The sequence below is a fragment of the Aptenodytes patagonicus genome, chromosome 4 (assembly GCF_965638725.1).
Source record: "Aptenodytes patagonicus chromosome 4, bAptPat1.pri.cur, whole genome shotgun sequence".
In the NCBI taxonomy this organism is placed as follows: Eukaryota; Metazoa; Chordata; class Aves; order Sphenisciformes; family Spheniscidae; genus Aptenodytes; species Aptenodytes patagonicus.
In genome coordinates, this window is record NC_134952.1 from 34336517 (window position 1) to 34348341 (window position 11825).

At 36.3% G+C, this 11825-nt stretch overlaps 1 protein-coding gene across 2 annotated transcripts in view; it reads left to right on the forward strand.

Moving 5' to 3' along the window:
- Nucleotides 1-11825, forward strand: part of ZDHHC2 (zDHHC palmitoyltransferase 2) — a 37169-nt gene that overhangs the window by 20398 nt on the left and 4946 nt on the right. For both annotated transcript variants that reach the window (XM_076336314.1, XM_076336315.1), the window contains exons 6-12: nt 20-52; nt 4902-5022; nt 5758-5890; nt 8360-8486; nt 8662-8754; nt 9463-9572; nt 10026-10103. In XM_076336314.1, coding sequence (XP_076192429.1) covers nt 20-52; nt 4902-5022; nt 5758-5890; nt 8360-8486; nt 8662-8754; nt 9463-9572; nt 10026-10066 — 658 coding nt within the window. In that variant the 3' untranslated portion in view covers nt 10067-10103. The remainder of the gene's footprint in view (nt 1-19; nt 53-4901; nt 5023-5757; nt 5891-8359; nt 8487-8661; nt 8755-9462; nt 9573-10025; nt 10104-11825) is intronic.

Sequence of the window (11825 nt, forward strand, 5' to 3'; positions counted from 1 at the left end):
TCTGTTGGGTTTTTTTAAGATGCATTTTGAAAATGGATCATCATTGCCCTTGGTGAGTGTACTATTGGCTTTCTTTTCATACTTTCTGATTTGGTAGAATAAACTTGAGGGGCCTGTTATGAAGGTGATGCTTCACTATTCCTAGAGTTACATGCTTATGTGAAGTTACTGGTCTTGCAGGACCATTGGAGTTATACCCTATGTCCTCTTTCCTAGTTGTGAGATGTGTAAAGAAGTTCATATATCATTCGTCTTAGACCTTTGAGTTGGGTAACTCCATGTTTTTACAGTTAGGATGAGGTAGACTTCTGGTCAGTAAGAAAACTTCTTTTAAGAATTGCATATTTTCTTCATGGACTTTGAGTATTACTGTGGCTTAGTTGCATTGAATGATGAAATACTACCCTAGGTTAAAAAACAAAGGGAAGGGCTGTGCCTTGTTCCCCTTACTGAAGCTCCCAGGACAGCTTGAGTGGGCTTGCTGGAAACAGCAAGTTAGCTCTTTTATGAGTTCTTTGTTTTCTTTCATTTTTTCTCCCTTCTCCCTCCTACCCTCCCTCCTTTCACTGCCGTGTCAGCCTGCACAGTGGTTTTGTTTTCCTGTCTTTTCTCAGCAGCCCTTGGAGCCAGTGGGTAGACAGGATATGTAATTAATTTTATGTCAGTTTGGCAGGTATCTCATGGAAATAATTAAAGATAATTGTTTAGTAAGGTCCAAGTCAAGAGGATTGAGTGGTAGATGGCAGTTCTTCACCACATGAAACCGATCAGAAAAGAAGAATCTCCTGCGTTGGACAAAATGAATGGTAGATGGTTCTAAGGAGCTCGTTTGACCTTCTTAAATCAAATTCCTGAGCAGAGGAGACTCTGTCCTGGGGGAGGAAGGGGTGCTGGGCTCCTCCTGACTACAGCCTCTGACGTAATGCAATGTGATTTAAGAATCTCCCCTTATTTTGCAGCTGCATGGTAGATACAATTGAAAGAAATATTTAACAATATAGGGTAAGGTTATTTCATACTTTTTTTTTTTTTTTTTTTCTGTAGGGATATCAGCATGTGAAACTTGATGATGCTTAGTGTTAGTAGTGTGCTTCTTAAAAATAAACAAACAAAAAAAAACCCAAAACACAAACAGATAAAACCGCTGAATGTGGAAAAATTTCTTATAAGAAAAAAGGCTGTTTCCTTTTTTCAGCCTTCTTATAGCTGTCTTGTAGAAAGCTGTAAGAAAAATAGCTGCAGGCTATTCCTGACAAAATATCAGTGAAAAGTCTCAATATTACTATTATTCAGTATTATGCACCCTTCTCATAAGCTTTATGGTCTATTTGGGATTTTTTGAGTTGTCCTGCCTTAGGATAGTACATGAAAATGTTCTTCATGTAAACTTCAGTTTCAGAATAAAAATCCATTGCATCAAGTAATAAATCATGAACTGAGCACTTAAGTGTTGTGTAAAGGGGCAGTGAAGTGGTATTTTACTAGGGCATAGACTTCTAGAAAAATAAACTCCATTTTCCACTGAGTAGCATTTGCTTACTTACCTGTTTGCAGACTCTTCCTATCCAAAGAACATAAACGTACCCAGTTTGAGAGAGTATTTACATTGCTCATTGTTTTTAATCTAATAAGCAATGGGTGCAAAAAGAAAAAACAGAAATGGAGAAGGTACTTGAAAGACATGTAATGCTTCTTGATGGAGAATTGTTCCTTTTTTACTCCAAGTAACAGAAATGCACCTGAAAAATAGGTATTGTCTTGCTTTATTTTTCCTAATTTGAGTGGCTGTCCACAGTTCCTTGCTCACCCTGAAAAAAACAACTACGTGGAAATGACAAGAGGGTTTTGAAATATCGCACAGATGCTGATCAAACTTTATAGTTTCCTTTAAAGACCCGTGTTCACGGGTTCTTTGGGAAATATCATATGGCTATTTTGCCAACAAAAGCAAGGGTGCAAATCAGTATAATGGGTGGGTTTTAGCCCCCCCTGAAAACATCATTAGGTCCTGCTTTGCTTTTCGTGTTGGGATTGTTTGGTGGGAGCAAGTTTGGTGGGAAAGAAGGGGGAAAGAACCCATGTTATGCTTAGGGAGAGCAGGGAAACAGTAGTGGGAATTACTGTTTTAATATTCTGCTAGGAGAAGGATTTCTGGAGAGAGGACAGGTAAAAATAACCTAGGGAAAGTAAGATGAAGCATTTGGAAGGCAGAGGTAGTAAGATGGTAATCGTGTCCTAGCCCCAGGTCAGCTGTCTTCTGCTTTTTGGGAGGCTTTATTTTGGCTATCACTCCTGCGCTAATGGAATTGCCGTGATAAACGGAAATATTTAATGTTAATGGCCCTCTAACTACTCTAAAAGGTTTAAGTGATGCAGAAATAAAAACATTAGTGATTTTCTATGCTAGTGCTGTTGCTACTCATGCTATATATAGATGGAGCTGCAGGCAGGAACGCGATGGCTTGAGGCATCACCAAAAATACAATCTGTATATAACAACTCTAATACTAACAAGGTGCAATAGGAACACCTTAGGAATCATTTGAAACATCTCTCCTGTGTCTTTTGAGTCATCTGAAAAGAATTTAGCATCTCCTTAATTCTGTGATGCTTTTTGTTAACTGAGTTGCATCACCTTCAGTGCCTCGTAAGTTATTTCTTTGCCTGGCATTTTCAGTAAACTGACTCTTGAGACAGAAAGGATATCTCTTCTTTTTGTACTTCAAAATTAAGTGTTTTAAATGTTATCTGTAACCCAAATTGTTAACATGGACTGTTCTTCTGTATGAATGTTTCACTGCAATAGCACACCATTATTTAGCCAGTTGTGGGTACATACATCAGTTTTACTCTTCCTCAAAAACGTTAGACTTCAAATCTAACCACCATTCTTGGGTTTTATGATTTGATACTACATGTTCAAATAGTACAGTTACAAAACCTTGGTGTTTACTTTCATTTCAGTCTTCTGATGAACTGTTCTCTTCCAGTAAGAACTCCTCACTCTGTGGCTTTGTCAAAATTGAAGGGAGCAGAATAATTTATGAAAGTTTATTTTAATGTGTGTACCATATGCAGTAGTGCAAAAGAACAAGAAGTAAGAAATCTGTCTTTGATTCAGGAAACTTCTGGGGCTTTGGGAAATAACACTGATATTTCTTTTCTTACACTAAACAGTGTAAAACAGTCCTAAAATAAATACCATGACAGGAAAATGGCATTATCATAGAAACCTTGAATGTGAACTGCTTGCAGTTTATCATGGAATTGCTTACTTTGACATATTTAATGAAAAAGAATACTTCACTGTGGAGAACTGTAAATTTACTTTGCAATAAGAATCATAATGAGCTTAGAAACATGTCTTCTGGAGTTTTTTAATTAGAACAATCTGTTGTGAGTCCTTCTTAACTGTAGTTAATACAGATGCGTAGCTATTGCTGCATGTTTAAATGGCGATGCTAAATTTAATGTTTAGCCAAGATGGCATGTTTTGTAAAAACAAAACCAGTAACAAAACAAAGAAACCCCCTATCCACCCTGAGGATGGATAACAGTAGTGTACAGTGAAAGTTCATTTGGTATTTTAAGATTTTACCCTATTCTGATTACCATGTATCCTGCCATTACCATCAGTGTCTCCCTAAAGAAGAGAATAGTTGCAATAACTTGTCCTGCTCTTCCAGAAGCTGAAGTTGAGACTCGCCACGCCTTCTTATTTTTTGAGAATTATTTTTCAACATACAAGTGCTTTCATGGATGTAGTCTTCTCTTAATTAGCTGATCTTTCTGACAGCAATAGCAATTAGTTAAAGAAGGTATATGGAATTTTTTTAACTCATATGGAGAGTTATGTCAAAGTTAGCAGTGCACTGATAACTTTGGTTACCTTCTTAATGCAACCAAATAAAAGAAAGAGGAAGCTATTTACCAATAAACTGTCCATGGGCAGCACTCCAATATTTTTCATTTGGTGAATGTAATATCATTACATGTTTAATAGAGCTCTAAAATTCATAATACTTCATATATTGCCTCTAATGGGAAGCTGCTATGGTACTAAATACACCCTCATCATGTCTCTCTGATCATAGTGTATACTAGTTGCTCATTATCCTGTATAAATTCTTTAAAAATGGGAAACGGGTGAACTTGAAGCCCATAAGTAAAAATGATAAAATGAGATTTATTTAACATTTGGATGTGTATTTACATGTTCCTAATCTCTTTATTTGCTGTCATGTTGTCACTGAGATGGAATGTTTTCTGTTTATTTAAGTGGTATTTCTCTCATTATTTTACATAAATGTAAATATTTTTAGGAATCTCCTATGAATACTCTTACGTTTGAGAATCTTACTAAGAAGTTTTAGTATGTAGTATGATTAATGAAGGAGGATGTGGATTAAATGAGACTCACAAAATTCAGTCGAGATTCAAATTCTTGGCTTGTAACTGTCCCAGCTGTTATGTGCAGTATGCCTAATGGTAAAACATGGATACTTAAACTTACCTACAAACTAAAAAAGTAACTGTAACTGCAGTCACATTTACATCAGATGTGCTGGGAACAGATTTCATACCGTAAGTGAAAATTCAATTTCAGTAAGCTGTTGAAAGTGGTATTACCCGGTAAAGTTCTTTGGGTTTTTTGTGGTGGTGGTGGTAGTGTTTTGGTTTTGGTTTTGGTTTTGGTTTTGGTTAGAATTACTACACTAATTTGGGAGTTGAAGCTAAATACATTTCAGTAGCTTGAGACACTAGAGATAGGAGGCAAAACTTGCTTTACATGCTGATATTAACTTTTTTAGAGTAAATAAGTTTAATTTTAAATTGGATGAAAGCAAAGCAAATAACTTTCATTACATTCCATTTTTACTTTTACTTTTTTTTGTTATCAGGGTGAACAACTGTGTAGGATTCTCCAATTACAAATTTTTTCTTCTCTTCTTGGCTTACTCGCTACTGTATTGCCTTTTCATTGCTGCAACGGATTTACAGTATTTTATCAAGTTTTGGACAGTAGGTACCCTAATCTACATACTGTATTTAAGCATGAGAAGTTACCACTGTGCGAGAAGTCTAAAATTCCAAGACATTACATTGTAATCTAGTATCTCCTAATTGAGGTACAAAAGTTTTGCTAATAATCATAGCCCTCTATTTTTTTCTGTTTATCATAGTTCATGAAATTTCACTTATTTCTTTATTATTTTGAAGCTGCGTAGAACAAGTATGCAATTATTTAGAAAACATTTTACAAGGGAATTTATATTATAGATAGGTTTTGTTAACTTCCTTTAATGCTATGCTATGAAAAAGCTTCAGAGAAATTTTCTAGTATTTTAATTATGATTATCTGGGTCCACAACTTAGGATATTACCTTCTTAGATTTGCAATATTTATGCTATAATATAAGTATTCTGAAAAGGCTAATTAAACAAGACAATTTTTGTGAAGATAAGTTGTTCTTCACTAAAAGACACTTCAAAGTTCAGATCCAAATTTCAGATTCTTGTTGTCAGTATTTATACTTTCTTAAGAAAGGGCCCATTTCTTTAACTTAGATGCTGTCAGCAACCTAATTGCATGGCCGTCTGTACATAGAAGGGGTATAATTCATTTATTCAGACTCTTGTTGTGTGGTACGTTTGTGTCTGCACTGAATTTGATTTGGCTGAATAGAAGATTATTAATAATCAAATTAAACAGCTATTTCCCCAATTCTAACGGCATAATTTTTTTTTTATGTTTAGAATGACCTTCCTGATACTCAAGCCAAGTTCCACATCATGTTTTTATTCTTTGCTGCAGCTATGTTTTCTGTCAGTCTGTCTTCTCTCTTTGGGTATCACTGTTGGCTTGTCAGCAAGAATAAGTCTACATTAGGTAAGTAGATTTAATGCTTCTGTGTTTGACAGCAAAAAATAAGTAAGAGATGTGTATTATAGGTATGGGGGTAATGGAAAAAGTGGGCAATCCTCTGCAGGTTCCTTGGATCCTGGTTAGAAGTGCCTGGGTCTGGCAATATCCAGTACTGGTTCCCCAGTTCTGCTGCTCCCTGGAAATTCTGACTCTTTTCCTCTTGCCCCAAGGGGCCAAGCTATTAATGACCTTACCCTCTTCCTCCCAGTTCCTCCCATCCACAGCTTGTTAACAGAAACTGAATAAACTTAAAAAAAAAAAAAAAATTGAGATCACTTTGTAATAAATGTTAGATGCACTAATGCATGCTCGCGCAAGTGCTTCTTTTTTGGCGTTCCCAGCCCCCAGGTCAGAGTCCTCTGATGTGGTGTCTCAGGGTAGTGGCTTCAGCGCTGCTTTCTCACCCTTGCCCCCTGCAGAACCAGAGTTCCGCTGTTCAATTCGGCTACAATTTTCTTTAAATTGTCTTTGTCTGAAAGACATAGTTATTAATTCCAAAACTTTGCCTATACTGGAGGTAAGGGGAGGAAAAAAACGTCTGGAAGGCAGGCTGATTGTGGCCCTAGTGGTGTTAGTTTTGATCAACATGAATGAGCACAAAGAGCCCATGTCACAGAATGATCTGATACAGAACAGACTTTACGGCAGTGCTTCTATATTTACTAGTAAATGAACACGGAGATCTGAAAGGTGGTTTCACAGTTTTGAGTCCTGTCTACCACATAACCATAGATGCATAGAAAGGACTCTATATTATGAGTTAATTTTAAAAACCTCAAAGAAGATGGCCTGTGCCTCTACTATGGGAGTTTATATATAACTGCATTGAATATCAGTGTTAAACCAGGATTTCCCACCAGTTGGATGCATGTTTGTCTGGTTACAAATCTTTTTAAAAAAAAAAAAAAAAAAAAAAAAAGAGAGGTGCAGAAGATTTGAGTGCCTGTTCTATACTACATCCTGGACTGTAATAATACCAAGTTGCAATATATTCATTAAAGTTTCTAAATCTCTAAATGCTTTTCTGTTGATACAAGCTGAATTTAGAGTAAGCCAATGAATTGATCTGTTTTTTCCAGTTCTCTTGGGATTTACTAATATGTAGATGATTAATGGAAAACTTTGAATATATATAATTGGAAGAAAGCTTGTTTGCTTCAAGATTTCTCTAGGGTTTGTGGGTTTCTTCAGTATTCTGAAAAATCATCTACTTTGTTCAATCTAGTTAGAAGTGGAGAAAAGTTTTATTAATGATGCCTAAATGAACGGAAATAATGAAGTATTCTGTTTATAAACTGTTTTTATCATTTTAGCGCAAAAAAAAAAATTGTTCAAAGGTAACCATAATGCAGAACACGTCTAATTCAACATTTCCTGTTTTTAAAACAAATTTAATTCCATGCAGGTAATACACCATGTTTTCTGTACACTTAAGCTACTCAAAAAGATCAGTTTGTCTCTTCTTGCCATTTTACTTTGGGAAATTGCTCGGTATGTGAAACCGTGAACATGCGATAGTTTGGTAATGAAGCCATGACAGCTTTAAGTGTGATTGTGCTTAAATTGTCCTGGAGCTGTTTTCCTAGCCTAACATGGGCATCTGAAAGGGTATCTCTATTTTCCCTTCCCCCTTCTTTAAAACACCTTGTAACTAATGCATAGTACGTGTTGAAGGTCATTTCTAGCAGTTCATAGCTAAGGATTTACTGCAGAAAGACGATCTCTGTGTGGTTGCAGCATGGTTTGTGTGAGCTGTACTGTCAGGACATCAGGACATAGTTTGCCTACTATATATAGCCAATTAAGGGAATTAAATGGCTATCAGTCACTTGGTGGAAAGTGAATGAGTTTTCTGCTTTAGGCACTTTGCAACACTTGAAGCTATATTTAGCTCTCTTCTCCAGAAATTGAGGTTGGGCATCCATGGGGAATAATCTGGGTCTACTAGTAAAGTGCTTTCTCTGTGCAGCTGTAAAAACACACAATGTTTTCATACCCCAGGGTGTGAAAAGCTACTCTTACTACTAAAGTAGGTTAAGCTTTTCTTCTTTTCCATTACTCTTTCTGTAGTAAACCCTTTGTTTAGGTTTTTCTTTCTTGAACACTCTCTGTGGTATTGTCACATGCTGAAATCTTCATAAAACATACCACACCTCCTTAAAAAGTGAGTTCCTCACTCTTCCTTGCCTTGATTAGGGAGGAGGGTGGAGAAGACTTCCACCCTTCCTCAGCCATAGGACTTCCTCTGCACGCACAGTGACTGTGTAGCCCTGACTTTGGCTTTCATGAGTGGACTGGCTTTCTCAGCCATTTGGGCAGGATAGGCTTTCCTCTTGGACGATGCTATCATCAGCGCAATTGCCTACATACCAGTGTGAAACTTAAAAGTGCTATCTTGCAAAGAGATCTAATTAATTTTTTTTTCTTTTTAAGAGGTATTCAGAGCTCCCATATTTCGTCATAGAACAGACAAGAATGGCTTTAGCTTGGGCTTCAGGAAAAATCTAAGGCAGGTGTTTGGTGATGAGAAGAAATACTGGTTGCTGCCTGTGTTTTCAAGGTATGCTCAGTTTTTAATGCTTCATTTGCTGAAACTGTTGAATAATCAGGATCCACAGGGTTTGGGGGCATGGTTAGTTTTTTTGAAATAAGATACAGTAATATTCACTTTAGAAAAAACAGTTCTTTGAAGGTTTTTTTTTTTTTATGTATGACACTAATTCTGAATTTTTCAGTCTAGGGGATGGTTGCTCCTTCCCAACTTGCCTTGTTAATCAGGATCCTGAGCAAGCTTCCACACCTGGTGGTCTTAATTCAACATCCAAAAAGTAATCTGCTTTTTGTTACTCATTTCGAATAGTTGATATTCTATTTTTTCCTGTGCAAATATAAATAAAACCATGCATAAGATACTTAAAAGTGGTAAGCAAATGAAGAGTATCCTATTAATAAATACAGGTCAGATTTTAAACAGCTAAGCTGTAATTCAGCTAATCCTCAGACATATACTTAAATTTATGGAAATAAGGTGAGATAAGTCTAGTAGACTTGAATAGGTGACTAAGAAATGATAATGGAATTGTATTGACAATCTTTTATTCATAAAAGAAATACAGTACGTTTCAGCTAGCTATTTATTGACATTTTAAATCTTACCCCAGTGATCCATAGCTTACATTAGGCAAGAGATTTTGGAGATGTTCTCTCCACTATTTATCATGTCAGGTTTGTTGTAGTGGGAGAGAATATGGATAAGAGTGCATTTGGAACTGAAGTACCTGTATTAATATATAATAGCTGTCAAAGAAAAAATCAGAATGTTTCCCTGTTCTGTGCTAGGGAGTTGCTTTTTAGATTGCGCTTGCATCTGTGACAACTCTAATGTAATGTATGTAATGATAAAAGTGTAGTGATTCATCAGAAAAGAAGCAAGGTAAAGTAGGGAAAATACTGCGTACGACAAACTGTTTGTAATGTGTGGTAAGATAATGAAAAATTACTGCAGTTTACTAATGTTCTTTTTATTGGCATTACAGTGAGAACCACCTGTTTCCTGCAAAGCCGTTGCGTGACTCCCAGAGCCACCTTCTTACGGATACGCCATCATGGTCAGAAATTAGTGCAAAGGCTGAAAAGGGCAAAGTTGGTAAGGAATTGATTTATGCTGCAACGATTCGTTTTGTAATGAACTAGTTTTGGAGGATATAGTGTAAAAATGACCAAGGTCACTTGGTTTGTATTCACGAACCAAAATTCATGAAGCTCATTTTAAATGCATGTTTGTAGGAAGTTCCATGTATCAAGCTGCTGTGTCCTTCCCAGTTAAACCTGACCAAGAGATACTGAGAACACTAATAGCAGTAGGTGCTAATTGTCTTTTAGGCTGAGCGTGATAATTCTTTTGGCGACAAATTGCTTATACCAGAATATGATGACACCTTGTTGCAACTAGTGAAAAGCTGTGTAGTGGACACAGGACAGGAATAGACTTGGTAACAGTGGAATGACATTAAGGTGGATTGTTAATTAAAGGTTGTATTATTTGCTGAAATAGACATGAGACCTTTTCCTGTGGAAATACCATTTTTTGTCTTTAAAGGTATGAGCAATCCTGCATTAACCATGGAAAATGAAACCTAATTTCCCTTAAAAGAAACATCTGAATATATAAGGAAAGGTATGTTAATATTCTCTGTACTTAATATGTTATTCCATGATATCTTACCACTTGAAGAATGCACAAAAGAAAACTACTAAAGCAATTCCTATGTTTTCTTTTCTTCAATTTATTTTTTTTACCACGAGTAGTAGCACATGAATTCATAGTTTTAAACTAAACCTCCTATTTCTTGATGTGTCATGTTTGCAAAATAGTTTAACCTTTATACCCATTGCTTTTAGGTGATATTCCAAAATATTATTGTTATTATTATTCCCTGTCTTTAGAAAGATAATGGAATTGTGACTATTCAAGTTGTCCAGCAAATATTTGTAAAGCTAAGTTTGAAAATGAAGTTAGTTCTTAACACTGAACACGAAGATCATAGCTTGGTCTGCTAAAGCAGGTAAAGGTCTATCAGATGATGAAGGAAAAAAGATTTATTCTAACACGTAAGCTATTAGCAGCTTGTTCTTCTATGCCAGGTACTGAGCTGCATCCTATTTAATAATAAAAAAGTGCTGCCTACTGAAGACAAAAGGTGTCCATGTGACTTCCTGAGCATTTCGTCACCTATTGCCAAAAACAGCTGAGATTTTTTTTGATTTCTTGTATTGATATCTTGCAACATAGACTTCTCAGAAGGCAGGTTTGAGAAGCAGCTAGTAAATTCTGTTATGTACGTAAGTGGAGGGGACCTTAATAATTGGGTTGGGGGGAATGAATACAATCGATCATCATACTCACTTTAGTATTTGAAGATTTCTAATGCCACCAAAGCTTACAGAAATGAATTATTTCATATTTAAAGCTGGATAAAAAATTTTACTCCAATCCTAAGAATGTCAGCATACCAAATAATTCATGATTTTCCAACAACATTGGAGGAATCGTTCCAGGAAGGTCATTTCCATCTCTGCTATTGGAAGCACCCTTTCAGTCACCCTGAAAAAGTGTCTCAAGTGGATGTCCTTCACTTGTGTGTGACGTGACTCCTGGACATGCTGTCACAGCTGTCAGGTTGCTCTCAGTCACTGCCGGAGGAAGTGGAAGGCATGGAAAGCCATCAAAGAACTGCAGTGATTGTTACTAGACCCATCAGGCGTGGTATTGCACTGTCAAGGCAGATTATAAAAATGGTAGAGGTGTGCAGATACCAACAGGTGGCCTGTAGCTTGTACCAAAAAAGTCCCAAAAGTTCAGTTGGATTCGTCAGGGAAACTAAAAAATTCTTGGCCCTTACATTCTGGTTTTGTGTTTAGTGGTGAATGAAGGCACAGACGGTTCCAGATACAGGTACATCTACAAACTTGATGATGGTGTGAAGTGTTAAAGTGTTGAAAATGTGGTGTCAAATGAACAGAGTTAAACAGACGAGCAAATGAAACCCAGCCAGTGTCTGCAATTTTGACTGCTCTATGTAGGGGTTTTTTTTTTAATAGAATCTAAACTCTCACTTCTAACCCTTTGTTCAAAATGTAAAATGACATGCTTCTGCCCTGTTTAATCCATCAGTTGTTTCAACAAAACAACAGCTTCTGAAAAAGAATAAATTACTCAACTTCAGTTAGTTTCATGTCTTTTACATGTCATCGCTGCTCAAGAGTAAAGCACTGGAGACAGGCTTTAAAGAAACAGATTTTTTGATTATGTTACAGAAATATCATTAATTGCAACTAGTTTTGTCAGGTTGGAGTTCTACTTTCAAAGGTCCTAACACTTTATTTACTTAAGTAATAA